This window comes from Xenopus laevis, chromosome 3L, assembly GCF_017654675.1.
Source record: "Xenopus laevis strain J_2021 chromosome 3L, Xenopus_laevis_v10.1, whole genome shotgun sequence".
Taxonomy (NCBI): Eukaryota; Metazoa; Chordata; class Amphibia; order Anura; family Pipidae; genus Xenopus; species Xenopus laevis.
The window spans coordinates 96,497,581-96,515,648 of record NC_054375.1 but is presented as its reverse complement, the minus strand read 5'-3'; the positions used below and the strand labels follow the sequence as shown (position 1 = coordinate 96,515,648).

The window sequence follows — 18,068 nt, the reverse complement described above, 5'->3', positions numbered from 1 at the left end:
CCAGACACTATCACCCACCTTGTAGGGAGGAGAGGGCCTTCTACGGCGATCCGCGAAAGTCTTGTGGACTAGAGCACTCTTCTCCAGATTAGACTTGGTTGCAGCCCAAATAGCAAGCATATGGGCTGCCAGATCATCTGCAGCCGGGACGTCCGACAACACGAAGTCCTGAGGAAAGGCTTGAGGGTGCTGTCCATACACCACCATAAACGGAGACCTTCCTGTGGAGGAATGACATGCATTATTATGAGCAAACTCCGCCCACGGGAGGAGGTCAGACCAATCGTCCTGGCAAAGAGACACGTGGTTCCTCAGGAACTGTTCTAAGGCTTGGTTCACACGTTCAGCTGCCCCATTCGTCTGCGGGTGGTAGGCAGACGAAAATTGAAGTGTTATTCCCAAATCTTTACATAGGGAACGCCAGAACTTGGCGGTAAACTGGGTGCCTCTGTCGGAGACGATCTCCCACCGGGAAACCATGCAGGCGGAAGATGTACTTAATAAAGAGTTGGGATAATTCCACCGCAGAGGGTAACTTCTTCAAAGGAATGAAATGGGCCATTTTGCTGAAGCGGTCAATAACAACCCAGATCACAGTATTCCCACCGGAGGGAGGAAGTTCGACAATAAAGTCCATAGAGAGGTGCGTCCATGGACGAGAGGGAACCGGCAAAGGCTGTAACAACCCGCTGGGGCGGGAATGGCTAGGCTTAGAAGTGGCGCAGACATTACAAGCAGCCACAAAGTCCTTTACATCCTTGCGGATATCAGGCCACCAGACTAGGCGCCTCAAGAGTTCAAGGGTCTTGGCCGGACCAGGATGTCCAGCTTGCCTGGAGCAGTGGGTTTGTTGTAGGATGGCCAGGCGAAGTTCTGGAGGGACGAAGGCCATGCCAATCGGAGTATCTTGAGGAGCCAAGGACTGCCCAGCCAGAATCTGGTCGGCAAATTGGGGATACAGAGAGGCAATGATCTTGACTGGTGGAATGATTGGTTCTTGCCTCTCAGGGTCACGGTCCACCGGAGTGAAGCTACGAGACAAGGCGTCGGCCTTCAGATTCTTGGAACCTGGGCGATAGGTCAAAACAAAGTTAAATCGGGAAAAGAAAAGGGCCCACCTGGCTTGCCTGGGATTTAGCCTCTTGAGGGACTGTATAAACTCCAGATTCTTGTGATCTGTGAAAATCTGGACAGGAATTTCAGAGCCCTCCAGGAGGTGACGCCATTCTTCAAGGGCAAGCTTGACTGCCAAGAGTTCCCGATTCCCGACATCATAGTTCTGCTCTGCGGATGAGAACTTCTTGGAGAAAAACGCACAGGGGTGCAATTTCCCATCAGTGGAGTGTCTCTGAGACAGGATAGCTCCGGCTCCGACTTCAGAAGCATCAACTTCGATGCAGAAGGGTAGTGCAGGATTGGGATGTCGGAGAACAGGAGCGGAAGTGAAGGCCTCTTTCAAGGACTGAAAAGCTTCTATGGCAGATGGAGGCCACAGGCCGGGTTTACCCCCTTTCCGGATGAGGGCCAGAATAGGTGCAATGCGGGAAGAGAACCCCCGGATGAACTGTCGATAATAATTAGCAAATCCGATGAATCTCTGGATTGCCTTGGTACTCAAAGGGAGAGGCCACTCCTGGATGGCCGACACTTTCACGGGGTCCATCTCAAATCCCTCTGGAGAGATAATGTATCCTAGGAAGGGGATCTTGGATACCTCGAAGACACACTTCTCCAACTTGGCGAAGAGAGAGTTCTCAGACGAGAGAGTACCTCCTTCACCTGGGAGCGATGACTTTCAAGGTCCTTGGAAAAGATCAGGATGTCGTCCAAGTATACGACTACGAACCTTCCTAGGAGATCTCGGAACACATCATTAACAAACTCCTGGAAGACGGCAGGGGCATTGCATAGGCCGAAGGGCATAACGAGATATTCATAGTGCCCATCCCGAGTGTTGAATGCCGTCTTCCATTCGTCACCCTCCCGGATGCGAATGAGGTTGTAGGCCCCCCGGAGATCCAACTTGGAGAAAATCTTTGCCCCTTTCAGCTGGTCAAAGAGCTCAGCAATCAGGGGCAGGGGGTACCTGTTCTTCACGGTGATCTTATTCAGACCCCGATAGTCTATACAAGGCCGAAGGCCTCCGTCCTTCTTCTCCACAAAGAAGAACCCAGCCCCTGCAGGAGAGGTAGAAGGGCGGATAAACCCCCGCTGGAGATTTTCTTGGATGTACTCCTTCATAGCGGTAGTCTCTGCAGGAGAGAGAGGGTAGGTGCGCCCTCTGGGGGGCATAGCTCCTGGCAGGAGTTCAACCGGACAGTCGTAGGAGCGATGTGGGGGAAGGAACTCTGCAGACTTTTTACAAAACACATCGGAAAATCCCTTGTAAGTGGAGGGCAAAGTCTTTAATTCCGCAGAGGAGACATTCACCTTCTCGAGGGGTTTTGGCGGAAGGCAATGTTGCAGGCAAAATAAACTCCAACGAGAGATCTGCCCAGTGGACCAGTCTATGGTGGGGTTATGCAGACGTAACCACGGAAGACCCAATATTACTGGAGTAGAAGGACAGGGGATGATGAAGAATGAAAGTTTTTCTTGATGCAGCGCCCCAACTTGTACAGATAGTTCCGCCGTGAACTTTGTGACGAATTCAAACTCCAGGGGTTTGTCATCTATGGCGGTAATTCGCAGGGGTGAAGACAATGGAAGCAGGGGAATCTTCATGCGTTCGGCAAAAAAGGCATCCATGAAATTGCCATCCGCTCCGGAGTCGAGGAAGGCCCTTTCGAAGATAGACTTACTTGCCAGGTGAATCTGCAAAGGAAGGAGAAGTCTGCGTGAATTTTCTTGATACTTCTCCTGAGGACCTCGAGTGATGCCCCCTACATGAGAAACCTGAGACATACCTCGGGGTACAAAACTCTTGGCTTTGGCAGGACAGGCGTTGGCAAAATGGGAATGCCCACCACAGTATAAACAGAGACCTGCCATACGTCTTCGGAGTCTTTCCTGCTCGGAGAGGCGAGTCTTTCCTACTTGCATAGGTTCCTCCAAGGGAGACGTCGACACATGAGTCACAGGAACAGCGGGTGTTTGCAGAATCGGTCTTTGAAAGCGAGGGGCCAACATGGGAGAAAATCGTCTGCTGCGCTCTCTCTCCACCTGGTGCTCTCTGAGACGAGTGTCCACCTTAATGGATAGAGCGATCAGCCCTTCCAGGGTGTCAGGAGTCTCTCTGGAGACGAGATCATCTTTGATGCGGATGGATAGGCCTTGGTAGTATACAGCCTTGTAAGCGTCATCACACCAGGAAGTCTCCGCCATCAGTGTTCGGAAGTCTATAGCATACTCATTGACACTGCGGCTTCCCTGCCGGAGCTGCAAGAGACGGGCAGGGGCGTTCGTAACCCGACCTGGAGCATCAAAGACTATACGAAAAGCTTGGAGAAAGTCTTTAACATCAAAAGTCAGCGGGGAATTCTTCTCCCAAAGAGACGTTGCCCACTCCAGTGGCTTGCCTTCCAATCGAGACATCACATACCCCACCTTGGAACGCTCACTTGGAAACTGTGTGGGTTGGAACTCAAATTGAATTTGGCATTGCGTGGCAAATCCCCTGCAGGCTTGTGGGTCCCCACTGAAACGAGGGGGAGGTGGAATGCGAGGCTCACCTGTCGGGTAGCTTGTGTTCGTAGGGGCTGCCGCCATGGGGGGATCTCCAGTAGGTGGAGCAGTGGAGGGCGCAGAAGGCACTTGAGCTAGCAGGACATCGAGTGCTTGCCCAATGCGAACCTGCTGGTTTTCGTAGTCCTCCATGCGGGATGCCAGTCCGTGGAGCGCTCGTCCGACATGAGGTGTGGCTTCCTCAGAAGGATCCATGGCCCGAAAATAATGTCAGGGAGCCGGGAGCCCCCTCTGGGGAGAAGTCCGGATCTAGGAGGAAGCCCCTCACGAGGAATCAGGGTCGTGGTATCCAGGGGTAAGGCAAGAGAATAATCAAAGTCCAGGCACAGGTCAAAAGACAGGCAGAATACAAACAAAGTCCAAGGCCAGGCAGGGGGTCAATGGCAGGCAGAGAATCAGCGAAGTCCAGGTCCAGACAAGGGGTCACAACAAGGAATCAGGCAGATAAGCAGAGGAAACAGCAAGGGAACCCAGGAATACTTCAGGGAACAGAATCCTATTTTCGGGCGCCATCTTGGCGCCTCAGGCATCCTTTTATATTCGAATTTGGCGCCCTTGCGCCAGCGTCAGCGCGCCCGCGACCGTCGCGCCGCGCTGACGTCACGGCGCCGGAACCCACGTGGGTTGCCTGGGCGCCGCCATTTTGGATTCTTCGCCGCCGGGAGCGGACGCGACTCCTCGCGCTCCCGGCGGTCTTGACAAATGTAAGTTTATTTTGTTCAACTAACATGACAGAAAATGATTTAGAATTATTTCTAAGGATGACAGGTCCGCTTTAAGGTAACTACACAAATGCTGATTCCTTACAGAGCTGTTTGTTTTTGGTAGAATAAGGTCTCAGAGTAAATGGAGACAAATATAAGACCAGACAGCTTACATATATAGACAAACAATTCACCAGAATTGATTCACCATCAGGGCTTCCGGTCATGAGGCAAGGTGAGAAATTTGGCTCTTCTAGTGCAGCGAGCACAATAGTACTCACTGCACTAGTGATGTGGCCCCTCCTCGACCCGCTCCGACGCTACAAGTTAGAAGTGTGGAGCTGGAGGGAGGGGCGGCAGTAGCCCCTGAAACGCCCCTGTTCACCATGCAACATACAATTGGATATTGTTAGAAGCCAATAGGAGGAGGGCTCAGCCTGCAACAGCTTACAATTTGACATATTGATGATAGCAACTAAATTAATGATGTTTTGTTAAAGGGGACCCGTCACCCAGAAAAATGATTCCAAATCCTATTTTGGAATCATTTGATCTGTTTGCTTCAGAAACACTACTATAGTTCATATAAACAAGCTGCTGTGGAGCAATGGCGGAAATTGAAAAATGGCTATATGGCACAGGTTAACTAATCGATAACAGATAACACCATTAGACAGACAGAGCTTATTTGCTATCTGCTGTGTAATCTGAGCCTTTTCTCCTTTGAATGGCTGCCCCCATTGCTACACAGTTTTACCAGTGCAGGGCAACACTGCATTTTATTTTCATTACTTTAAAACACTTTTATTTTCTGACGGTACTGTTCCTTTAAATGGTTAAGAGAAATGGGGAATGTGGGGAGTGCAGTGACATCTAGAAAGTGCTGAATGGAAAGTGAAAGTAATTGCTTGCCCCGCTTCTATGCCTAAGGCATAGAGGAGGGGCAGCCAATATTTGATTGACAGCTGGGATTTTTTGGGAGTTTACAACAGCTATGAATGCCTTTCATAAAGGACTGTTATTATACAGATTTTTATGTCTGGGTGTCAGGTCCACTTTAAACCATGCATAATAAAGTAAATAAAGATTGTGGTTAGTATTGGTATTCTGACAAATACCAAGGATTATACAGTATGTGCTTATATTGTCAAGTGTGTCTGTGCCTTGTACTTCATAAATACCCCTACATAATTTATTTTTGTGTGAAGGATTTATGCTACCAGGTTCCATTAAAAGCTATGAACGGGTGTTGCTGAAGCTTATCTTGCCGAGTGCAGTATTTTGGAGGTTATTCTTTCTTCTACAATGAAAGCTTAGCACCACATTCACCACAAGTCTTGTACCTGTCTCCATATACAGTTTACTAGAAAGTATTGTTATACCCTCTATTAAATAATAAGCAGTTTCAAGATGCCGAAGCAGACCCCCACTTTGGCACTCTAAAGGCCTAACAACGATCGGGTCACTCCTCAATCCGACTAGCAACACAATAGTTACATTTCCAGACATTCAATCTAAATATGGACTCCCCAATACCCACATCTTTGCATACCTACAAGTTAAAAGTTATGTGGAGCTGGTAATTCGGAGCATAAAGCCACAGTTGGCGAGGAATCCACTAGATATTCTGATAAAGGCAAACAAGGAACGACTCCTCACGGCGTCTGCAGTATATGCCATTATTAGACCCAAAATAGATTACAACTTACACGCAGATGGTTAAGTATCATACCAAATATCACGGCAACACAGATCACAGCAGCATTTGCAAAACGTACAAAAAATTTAATGTCAGTGTACTTCCAGGACGTGGCTCTTAGACTCCTCTCATGTAAGATAGGCCTAACCCAGGCACCTAATTGTGTAAAATGCAACCACCCTGACGCCACACTAGAACATGCCTTGTGGTCGTGCACTGAACTAACTACCCTTTGGAACCTAGTCTTATTACAAATCACAAATCTATACAATATTAAGATAACACGGACAAATCCGCAAATTCTATTGGGTTTATACCCAACACCTTCCAATAACTTGACCAAAGGTAACATCAGATTAGCCGATGTAATGGTATTAACTGCAGTTAAAACTATTCTGGAATTCTGGACTAACCAGCAACCCCCTCCAACACGAATATGGGAACATAAATTACTATATACCATGCAGCTTCAATGGGTCCTAGCACTACAAGACAAAGAATCCAAAGGCTCTCATTTCTTTGATATTTGGAGCAATTATCTAAGTACACTAGAAGGACAAAAACACCACAAGCTGTTAGCACCTTTCCGCTATACTAAATGGTGGGCAGAGGCCTCCCTCAAGGGAGAACTCACATGAAAACTCATAAATAAAGGAAAGAAGAAACTCGCCTCCTCCTCCTCCTACATCGCTGAAACCCTGCACAAAGAGATTTGCCCTAAGAGGAAAATGACAGACACTGTAAAGACTTCCGCCTCCATCCCCCCCTTTCCCCCCTTTCCCTTATCCTTGCTCTATCCCCTTCTTTATTCTTTTCTAACTCTACTTTGTTTTGAGTTATTTTAAGCTTAATACAGGATGCCATGCAATTTGGACGCACAAAACAATACGTTGATCTGTGGCTAATCCAACATATTGAATGAGAGCTTTTATATTATGTACATAATTGCAGCACCATAATGCATACATTTTGCATGACTATTCGATATATTACTTCTGTAATATTTGTTTGTTTTGTTATTCTTTTGAAATTAATAAAACAGTTTACTAAAAAAAAAAAAAGTATTGTTATACACATATCTTTCTGTAAGTAGTTACTTTTTGCTTTTTTTTTCAGGGTATTTTGTTTATTGGTTTTGGCTGGTCTTATCGCTTGGCTGGTCATAGACACTTCCAAAAGGCCAGAGCAGCTTATTTCTTTTGGAGGAGTCTGTATGTTTATCCTCATCCTTTTTCTCTTATCTAAGCATCACCGTGCGGTAAGCTATATAGGTATATAAACATATATAAATAGAACTGTGACTGAACTAACAGCAATACTTACAATAAATACATTAAAGGGGTTGTTTTGTTCTTTGCTAACTGTGGTTTTTGAGTTATATAGCTTTTTTATTCAGATTCTCTCTAGTCTGCAATTTCAGCAATGTGGTTGCTAGGGTCCAAATGACCTTAGCAACCATGTATTGATTTGAATAAGATACTTCTATATGAATGAGAGGATCTGAATAGAACAATAAGGGGCAGATTTACATAGGGTCGAATATCGAGGGTTAATTAACCCTATTTTTACTGCAATTAGTTCGATCGAACAAAAAATTGTTCGATTGAACGATTAAATCCTTTGAATCGAACGATTCAAAGGATTTTAATCCATCGATCAAACGATTAGAAGGATTTTAATCCATCGATCGAACGATTTTTCTACAACCAGAAAATTGTTAGAAAGCCTATGGGGACCTTCCCCATAGGCTAACATTGCACCTCGGTAGGTTTTACTTGCCGAAGTAGGGGGTCGAATTTTTTTTTTTAAGAGACAGTACTTCGACTATGGAATGGTCGAATAGTCGAACGATTTTTAGTTCGAATTGTTCGATTCGAAATCGTAGTCGAAAGTCAAAGTAGCCAATTCGATGGTCGAAGTAGCCAAAAAAATCATTCGAAATTCAAAGTTTTTTTTATTCTATTCCTTCACTCGAACTAAGTAAATGTGCCCCTAAGTATTTAAATATGTCAATAACGATACATTTGCTGCCTTACAGAGATTTTTTTTTAAATGGGGCCAGTGACCCCCATGTGAAAGCTGGAAAGAATCAGAAGAGGAAGGCAAATAATTTAAAAACTATAAAAAATAAATAATGAAAACCAATTGAAAAGTTGCTTAGAATTGGCCATTCTATAACTGAAAGGTGAACCACCCTTTAATAATTCATCAATAATTAAGAGATTACCTACTGTATATTTGAGCAAAGAAAACTCTTGTGAAATTGCCTTAAACTGCTGGCAGCAACTTTAGTTACATAGGCATAAACTTTAGTTTATGCCTATGTATTAAGTCAGAATGGGAGAACAATATTCCTATATGCTAGAGGCAGCAAGCTTCTTATACAATTAAATGGGTATTGACACAGTGTTTTTATCAGTTTTTTTCACAGCATTTAAAATTGCATGCCCACATTAGTTCTAAAATGTAGCTTTACTAAACTTACTTTTACTTTAAACAACCTTATAAATTATTAATCATTTCTCCTTTTTTTCACGCTCCCAGGTATCTTGGAGAGCAGTGTTCTGGGGCCTTGGACTTGAATTCGTTCTAGGAATTTTCATCATCCGTACTGAACCTGGATATCAGGCCTTCAAGTTTGTTGGTGAACAAATTCAGGTAGTTTTCTATCTGACCATAGGGCTCATTTATTAATTTAAAGGGATGCTGTCATGGAAAAAAAAAAATTAAAACACATCAGTTAATAGTGCTGCTCCAGCAGAATTCTGCACTGAAATCCATTTCTCAAAAGAGCAAACTGATTTGTTTTTATATTTAATTTTGAAATCTGACATGGGGCTAGACATATTATCAGTTTCCCAGCTGCCCCCAGTCATGTGACTTGTGCTCTGATAAACTTCAGTTACTCTTTACTGTACAGCAAGTTGGAATGATATCACCCCCTCCCTTTTCAACCCAGCAGCCTAACAACAGAACAATGGGAAGGTAACCAGATAGCAGATCTCTAGCACAAGATAACAGCTGCCTGGCAGATCAAAGAACAGCAGTCAATAGTAAAATCCAGGTCCCACTGCAACAAATTCAATTACATTGAGTAGGAGAAACAACAGCCTGCCAGAAAGCAGTTCCGTCCTAAAGTGCTGGCTTTTTCTGAAAGCACACGACCAGACAAAATGACATGAGATGACTGCCTACACACCAATATTACAACTAAAAAAATATACTTTTTGGTTTAGGAATGAAACTTTATATTGTAGAGTGAATTATTTGCAGTATAAACTCACAGCAGTGACCAAAGAGAAGGCATGCAGGAAATCATTCACTCATACAGCCTTCAATTATATATAAATTTCATAACAACAAATTAAGTATTTATGAGCCTACTGCATAAAGGTAGCACTATAATTACCATTGGGATGAGGTGCTCTTCAAACTATTCTTACCTACTACTGTGCCAGTGACTGCTTGTAAATTAGCTAACTACATACATTATATCTGTATTAAAAACCACCTATCACATCATTTGAAAAAAGTATTCTTAGTTATGTTTATAGTACATGTAAGGTTTCTATTGTTGAGTGTCGTATTAAATATTTATTGTGTTATTTGTAACTTCTGTGTTGTGTTTGTTATTATGTAATTAGAGTAGCAAGTGCACGCAGATAGTTAGTACAGTACAATATATAGCGTACATAGTGAAAGGTTAATTGAGAGTAGTTCTTTAAGGAATAAATAGGCGGAGTTATCAACCAATGATATTGCCTATGGATGAATACTAAGTATCAAACATCTGCATAAATAGCGATAACAAATACACCCCCTTAACAGTACACATTATTCAATAATATACAAGTAACTTTGAGGTGCAGAACAAACTACTTCCATGCCCCTTAACTGCTAAATGGAAAGATTTATAACATTGCCAAATATTATACAAACACAACATAAATAATTCAGACAGGGAATGGTTCAGTTACAGTTGCTATCAATAACTGTTCCTGCCCTTAACAACAAAATTCTTGTGTTGTCCTTGGTCCAGATCTAGCTGTGCATCTCACAGATACCCCTGGCTAGACCTGTATAAGTTACGCTACATAGAGCCACACTGCCACCATCATCAGTCATCACCTCCTGATTACGGCTCATGTTTAGGATGTTTATATATATATATATATATATATATATATATATATATGTATATATAATTTCATATATTGGATGGCACACCGCTTCCAAATTACACCCGGTTGCACGGTTTAAACATTAATACATGTCCATGGAAAGAAACCAGCAAAACACAGGTTAAACTTGAAAAATCAAAAAAGTGTATTAGAGAAAAGCGTATACAGCCAACGTGACATTTCGGTCCCTATTGGGAGCTTTCTTAAGGCAACCACACCTCTCAATTAGTGTACTATATATAGCCAATCAAACAATTACCATAAGCAAGTGTTCACACATTTGTGAAATAGCATTAAAGTGATTGGTGCACCATATGCATCATCAAATGATAGTGCAGTTAAATAGAATAAGGGGCCGATTCACTAAGGGTCGAATATCGAGGGTTAATTAACCCTCGATATTCGACTAGGAATTAAAATCCTTCGAATATCGAAGTTGAAGGATTTAGCGCAGATAGTTAGATCGAACGATCGAAGTATAATTCCTTCGATCGAAAGATAAAATCCTTCGAATCGAACGATTCGAAGGATTTTAATCCAACTATCGAAGGAATATCCTTCGATCAAAAAAAGTTAGGCAAGGCTATGGGGACCTTCCCCATAGGCTAACATTGACATCGGTAGCTTTTAGATGGCGAACTAGGGGGTCGAAGTTTTTTTTAAAGAGACAGTACTTCGACTATCGAATGGTCAAATAGTCGAACAATTTTTACTACGAATCCTTCGATTCGAAGTCGTAGTCGAAGGTCAAAGTAGCCCAAAAAAAAATTCGAAATTCAAAGTTTTTTACCTTCGAATCCTTCACTCGAAGTTAGTGAATCGGCCCCTTAAAGTTAAGGATATTTTTAAAAATATTTTCAAGGATATCATTAAATATATAATACCAAAGTGACATGTGCTAATGTAGTAATATCATAATATCATAAATACATATTAAATAAGTGAATATGGAAAATGGTAAAAATACTTTAAAATCAACAGATATTCATAACCATGTTAGCCATATCAGTAATCTTTAATGCTAATTCTGTTTCAGGGATCCCCCATAGTAAATACATCTACCCCTATACTATAAGTTTATAAATGAGTGGAAAAGCATCTAATCAAAACCTAAAATTACCCCACATATAATGAAGGGGCGAGCACAACTTCCAACAAATAAAAAACTCAACATCTAGGTATACTTCCAGAGGATATTCCCTATCAGCAACGATGCTGGTCCATACATAATCGTGTCCCCATCTGTATGACAGAATATATTAGTCACCCAGAGAGAAAGCAGTTTAACTGCAACGCACTATTTAATCCAAGAGGAGAGACACATTCCAACTCAAAAGTCCAATATGCCTCCCTTTGTAATAATAATTACTTTTGAGTTGGACTGTCGTTGCTGATATATGTGGCCAATATATCTTAGCCTGTATTCGAAATCCATATGTATGGCCACTGGTGAGAATAAGAATAAATTTTTATATTAAAACTACAAGTGAACAGCTTAAAAGATCGTGCAAAAATTTTGCAAAACATATTTTTATATACAATATCTCATTCCAGTGTATCAAGTCTTATCTATTAGAAAGTGTTGCAACAAATGCAGACAGAATTACCATCTGGATTAGAGATGTCGCGAACTGTTCGCCGGCGAACTTGTTCGCGCGAACATCGGGTGTTCGCGCTCGCCGGAAGTTCGCGAACGTCGCGCGACGTTCGCCATTTTGGGTTCGCCATTGTTGGCGCTTTTTTTTGCCCTCTCACCCCAGACCAGCAGGTACATGGCAGCCAATCAGGAAGCTCTCCCCTGGACCACTCCCCTTCCCTATAAAAACCGAAGCCCTGCAGCGTTTTTTCACTCTGCCTGTGTGTGCTGAAGAGATAGTGTAGGGAGAGAGCTGCTGCCTGTTAGTGATTTCAGGGACAGTTGAAAGTTTGCTGGCTAGTAATCGTTTTGATACTGCTCTGTTATTGGAGGGACAGAAGTCTGCAGGGGTTTGAGGGACATTTAAGCTTAGGTAGCTTTGCTGGCTAGTAATCTACCTTCTACTGCAGTGCTCTGTATGTAGCTGCAGTGGGCAGCTGTCCTGCTTCTGATCTCATCTGCTGACTGCTGCAATAACAGTAGTCCTTGTAAGGACTGCTTTTATTTATTTTTTTGTTGTTTTACTACTACTACTACTACTACTACTATAAGAGCCCAGTGCTATTAGTCTAGCAGTGTTGGGGAGTGGGACTGGTGTGCTAATCTGCTGCTCCTAGTAGTTCAGCAGCACCAACTTTAATTTTTTTTTTTTAATATTCATTTTTTTTTATTTTACTTTTTTTTATTTTACTACCGCTGTAGTAGTGTATAAGTTGACCTTTTAGGCATTATTTGCCCTGTAGGCATTATTTGCACACTGTTTTCTTCAACCCGCCATCGAGCTGTGTGACCTTGTTCACATTCTGTCTAAATATCCATAATATTACCGTCTCCAGAAAAAACACCGGAGTCACTTTTTCAAGCAGCCATAATATATTTTACGTAATCCGTATCCACCGCTGTAGTAGTGTATACGTTGGCCTTGTAGGCATTATTTGCACACTGTTTTCTTCAACCCGCCATCGAGCTGTGTGACCTTGTTCCCATTCTGTCTAAATATCCATAATATTACCGTCTCCAGAAAAAACACCGGAGTCACTTTTTTCAAGCAGCATTCATATATTTTACGTAATCCGTATCCACCGCTGTAGTAGTGTATACGTTGGCCTTGTAGGCATTATTTGCACACTGTTTTCTTCAACCCGCCATCGAGCTGTGTGACCTTGTTCCCATTCTGTCTAAATATCCATAATATTACCGTCTCCAGAAAAAACACCGGAGTCACTTTTTCAAGCAGCATTCATATATTTTACGTAATCCGTATCCACCGCTGTAGTAGTGTATACGTTGGCCTTGTAGGCATTATTTGCACACTGTTTTCTTCAACCCGCCATCGAGCTGTGTGACCTTGTTCCCATTCTGTCTAAATATCCATAATATTACCGTCTCCAGAAAAAACACCGGAGTCACTTTTTTCAAGCAGCATTCATATATTTTACGTAATCCGTATCCACCGCTGTAATAGTGTATACGTTGGCCTTGTAGGCATTATTTGCACAGTGTTTTCTTCAACCCGCCATCGAGCTGTGTGAGCTTGTTCACATTTTGTCTAAATATTGATAATATTATCGTCTCTAGAAAAACCACTTGAGTTACTTTTTTTCAAGCAGCATTCATATATTTTACGTAATCCGTATCCACCGCTGTAGTAGTGTATACGTTGACTTTGTAGGCATTATTTGCACAGTGTTTTCTTCAACCCGCCATCTAGCTGTGTGTATTATCGTTTCCAGAAAAACCAACTGAGTTTTTGTTGTTGTTGTTGTTTTTTTAAAAATAATGCCAGGCAAAGGCAGGCCGCCACGCAGAGGCCGTGCTAGGGGCCGTGCTGCTATGCAATCCTGTGGCCCTAGCAAATTTCCCAGTTTTAAAAAGCCAATGACCCTGAACTCCCAAAATGCTGAAGAGGTAGTTGACTGGCTTACACAGCACACCCCATCCTCTACCGTTTCTAACTTTACCACAACATCCTCCTCATCCTCCACTGCTATGGCCACCCCACGTAACACTTCCTCCACCACCGGTGCCCCTTCTTCACTGGGGTCAGAGGAGTTATTTTCCAATGAGTTTCTTGAACTGAGTAATGCGCAACCATTATTGCCAGAAGAAGATGAAGGAGATGAGGACCTTACACCAGATTTAATTCTGGCAGAGAACACGATAGAGATGGACATAATGAGTGATGAGGAGGAGGTCCCCGCTGCTGCTTCCTTCTGTGATGTGTCAGAAGAAATTGATGCATCTGAGGAGAATGATGATGAGGAGATTGATGTTTTGTGGGTGCCTAGTAGAAGAGAGCAAGAGGAGGGTAGTTCAGATGGAGAGACGGAGAGTCAGAGAGGCAGTAGGAGAATAAGACTTAGAAGAAGCAGGGAGGACAGCCCGCAGGGATCAGCAGGGCAACAACATGTATCGGCACCTGTGTTCAGCCGGCCAACGCACCCGCCATTGCCGCCAATACCGCCAACTCCGCCAACTTCTACTGTTACCGCCAGATCGCACACTTCCAAAAAGTCAGCAGTGTGGGATTTTTTTAATGTGTGTGCCTCTGACAAAAGCATTGTAATTTGCAATGAGTGCAGTCAGAAACTGAGCCTTGGTAAGCCCAACAGCCACATAGGTACAACTTCTATGCGAAGGCACATGAGCGGCAAGCACAAAGCACTTTGGGAGCAACACCTCAAAGGCAACAGGCAAACTAAAAGCCACACTCCTTCTGGTCCAGCATCTTACTGCTCTACCTCTGCTCTCCTTGACCCGTCTGAACCACCCTCCACTCCGCCTTCCACCTTGACCACCTGTTCCCATTCCCAGTCATCTGCCACCAGCCAAGTTTCTGTGAAGGCCATGTTTGAGCGTAAGAAGCCAATGTCTGACTGTCACCCCCTTGCCCGGCGTCTGACAGCTGGCTTGTCTGCACTCTTAGCCCGCCAGCTTTTACCATACCAGCTGGTGGACTCTGAGGCCTTCCGCAAATTTGTAGCAATTGGGACACCGCAGTGGAAGGTACCCAGCCGCAATTTTTTTTCTAAAAAGGGAATACCACACCTGTACCAACATGTGCAGAGCCAAGTTACCGCATCTCTGTCACTTAGTGTTGGGCCAAAGGTCCATATGACTACTGACGCATGGTCCTCCAAGCATGGTCAGGGCAGGTATGTCACCTACACTGCCCACTGGGTGAACTTGGTAATGGCTGGGAAGCAGGGAATGGGTAGCTCAACAACAACAGTGGAGTTGGTGTCACCGCCACGGATTGCACGCGGTTCTGCCACCACCTCTACTCCTCCATCGCTCTCTACCTCGTCTTCTTCTTCTTCTTACTCTGCTGCTGGGTCCTCCTTCTCCTCCTCCACACCTGTGCACCCCCAGCTCCCCCTAGGCTATTCGACGTGCCAGGTACGCCGTTGTCACGCTGTCTTGGGGATGACGTGCCTGGAAAGCAAAAACCATACCGGATCTGTACTCCTGTCATCTCTGCAGTCACAGGCCGATCGGTGGCTGACCCCACACCAACTGCAGATCGGAAAAGTGGTGTGTGACAATGGAAGCAATCTGTTGGCAGCGTTGAGACTAGGCAATTTAACACATGTGCCCTGCATGGCACATGTGTTAAATTTAATAGTCCAACGTTTTGTCTCCAAGTACCCAGGATTCCAGGACGTTCTCACCCAGTCCAGAAAGGTGTCGGCCCATTTCAGACGTTCCTACACAGCCATGGCACGCCTTGCTGACATTCAGCAGCGCTACAACATGCCAGTCAGGCGTTTGATTTCTGACAGCCAGACTCGCTGGAATTCAACGCTCCTTATGTTGGAACGTCTGCTGCAACAACAAAGGGCCGTCAACGAGTACCTTTTTGAACTGGGTGGTAGGACTGGATCTGCACAGCTGGGGATTTTTTTCCCCCGTTACTGGGTGCTTATGCGCGATGCCTGCAGGCTCATGCGACCTTTTGAAGAGGTGACAAATATGGTCAGTCGCACCGAAGGCACCATCAGCGACCTAATACCCTTCGCTTTCTTCCTGGAGCGTGCCGTGCGACGAGTGACAGATGAGGCTGTAGACCAGCGTGACGAGGAGCTGGAAGCGCACGATTTCTGGTCGGAATCACCAGAACGAACCCAGGCACCTGCTGCAACGCAGGGAGAGGTGCCAGAAGTGGAGTCAGAGGAGGAAGGTGGCTTTGTGGAGGAGGAGGAGGAGGACCAACAGGAGCAGGCTTCCCAGGGGGCTAGTGGTGACCTTTTGGGGACCCCTGGTCTTGTACGTGGCTGGGGGGAGGAGACCGTGGATGATGCAGTCCTTGATAATGAGGAAGCGGAGATGGATAGCTCTGCATCCAACCTTGTGAGAATGGGGTCTTTCATGCTGTCATGCCTGTTGAAGGACCCCCGTATCAAGAGGCTTAAGGAGAAGGACCTGTACTGGGTCGCAACGCTACTAGACCCTCGGTACAAGCATAAAGTGTCAGAAATGTTACCAACATACCACAAGTCCGAAAAGATGCGGCATTTACAAACCAGCCTGCAAAACATGTTGTACAATGCTTTTAAGGGTGATGTCACTTCAGGAACTCATCAACATTCCAGGGGCAGAGGTGCCAGTAATCCTGCCACGAGCACACCTGCAAGGACAAAGCCCTTTGGCCAGTCTGTAACGTCAGACATGCAAATGTTTTTCTGTCCAAGGCAGCGCCACAACCCTTCTGGATCCACCCTCAAAGAACGCCTCGACCGGCAGGTAGCGGACTACCTGGCATTAACTGCAGATATCGACACTCTGAGGAGCGATGAACCCCTGGACTACTGGGTGCGCAGGCTTGATCTGTGGCCAGAGCTGTCACAATTTGCCATGAACCTCTTGTCTTGCCCAGCCTCAAGTGTGCTCTCAGAAAGGACCTTCAGTGCAGCAGGAGGGATTGTAACTGAGAAGAGAACTCGCCTAGGTCACAAAAGTGTCGATTACCTGACCTTTATTAAAATGAATGAGGGGTGGATCTCGGAGGGTTACTGCACGCCGGAAGACTTGTTCTGACTTCTATGCAGCTGTCCTTCTCTTCAAGCCTCATGACTCCACACACAGCTGTCCTTTAGCGTCCTCCTCCTCCCTCCGCCACCGTTACAAACTAGGGTGCAAACCCTACTGGTTTAATTTTTTCTGGCCTCTGTGCTTCAGTGGCTGCAACCAAAAAAACTGGGCAAACAATGTCTACAAGGTCAACGTATGGCAAAAAATGACTATTTTCAGCATTTATATGGCATATTTTTTCTGGCAACTGTGCTTCAGTAGGGATGTAGCGAACGTCGGAAAAAAAGTTCGCGAACATATTCGCGAACTTGCGCAAAAACGCGAGCGGTTCGCGAACGGTTCGCGAACCCCATAGACTTCAATGGGAAGGCGAACTTTAACATCTAGAAAAGACATTTCTGGCCAGAAAAATGATTTTAAAGTTGTTTAAAGGGTGCAACGACCTGGACAGTGGCATGCCAGAGGGGGATCAAGGGCAAAAATGTATCTGAAAAATCTGCCTGTGTGTGCTTGGAAGAGATAGTGTAGGGGGAGAGCTGTTAGTGATTTCAGGGACAGATGATAGTAAGTTTGCTGGCTAGTAATCTGCTTGATACTGCTCTGTATTGGAGGGACAGAAGTCTGCAGGGATTTGAGGGACATTTTAGCTTAGGTAGCTTTGCTGGCTAGTAATCTACTGTTCTCTTTAAACAACTGCCATACGTTGACCTTGTAGGCATTGTTTGCCCAGTTTTTTTGGACGCAGCCACTGAAGCACAGTTGCCAGAAAAAATATGCCATATAAATGCTGAAAATAGTAATTTTTTGCCATATACGTTGAGTCAACGTATGGCAAAAAATGACTATTTTCAGCATTTATATGGCATATTTTTTCTGGCCTCTGTGCTTCAGTGGCTGCGGCCAAAAAACTGGGCAAACAATGCCTACAAGGTCAACGTATACACTACTACAGCGGTGGATACGGATTACGTAAAATATATGAATGCTGCTTGAAAAAAGTCACTCCGGTGTTTTTTCTGGAGACGGTAATATTATGGATATTTAGACAGAATGGGAACAAGGTCACACAGCTCGATGGCGGGTTGAAGAAAACAGTGTGCAAATAATGCCTACAGGGCAAATAATGCCTAAAA

General features: G+C 44.5%; 1 protein-coding gene across 2 annotated transcripts in view; it reads left to right on the top strand.

The window, feature by feature from the left end:
- The window catches only part of slc28a2.L (solute carrier family 28 (concentrative nucleoside transporter), member 2 L homeolog), a 60,034-nt gene that overhangs the window by 27,291 nt on the left and 14,675 nt on the right, over window positions 1–18,068 (top strand). For both annotated transcript variants that reach the window (XM_018251024.2, NM_001093313.1), the window contains exons 6-7: window positions 7,204–7,345; window positions 8,632–8,745. In XM_018251024.2, coding sequence (XP_018106513.1) covers window positions 7,204–7,345; window positions 8,632–8,745 — 256 coding nt within the window. The remainder of the gene's footprint in view (window positions 1–7,203; window positions 7,346–8,631; window positions 8,746–18,068) is intronic.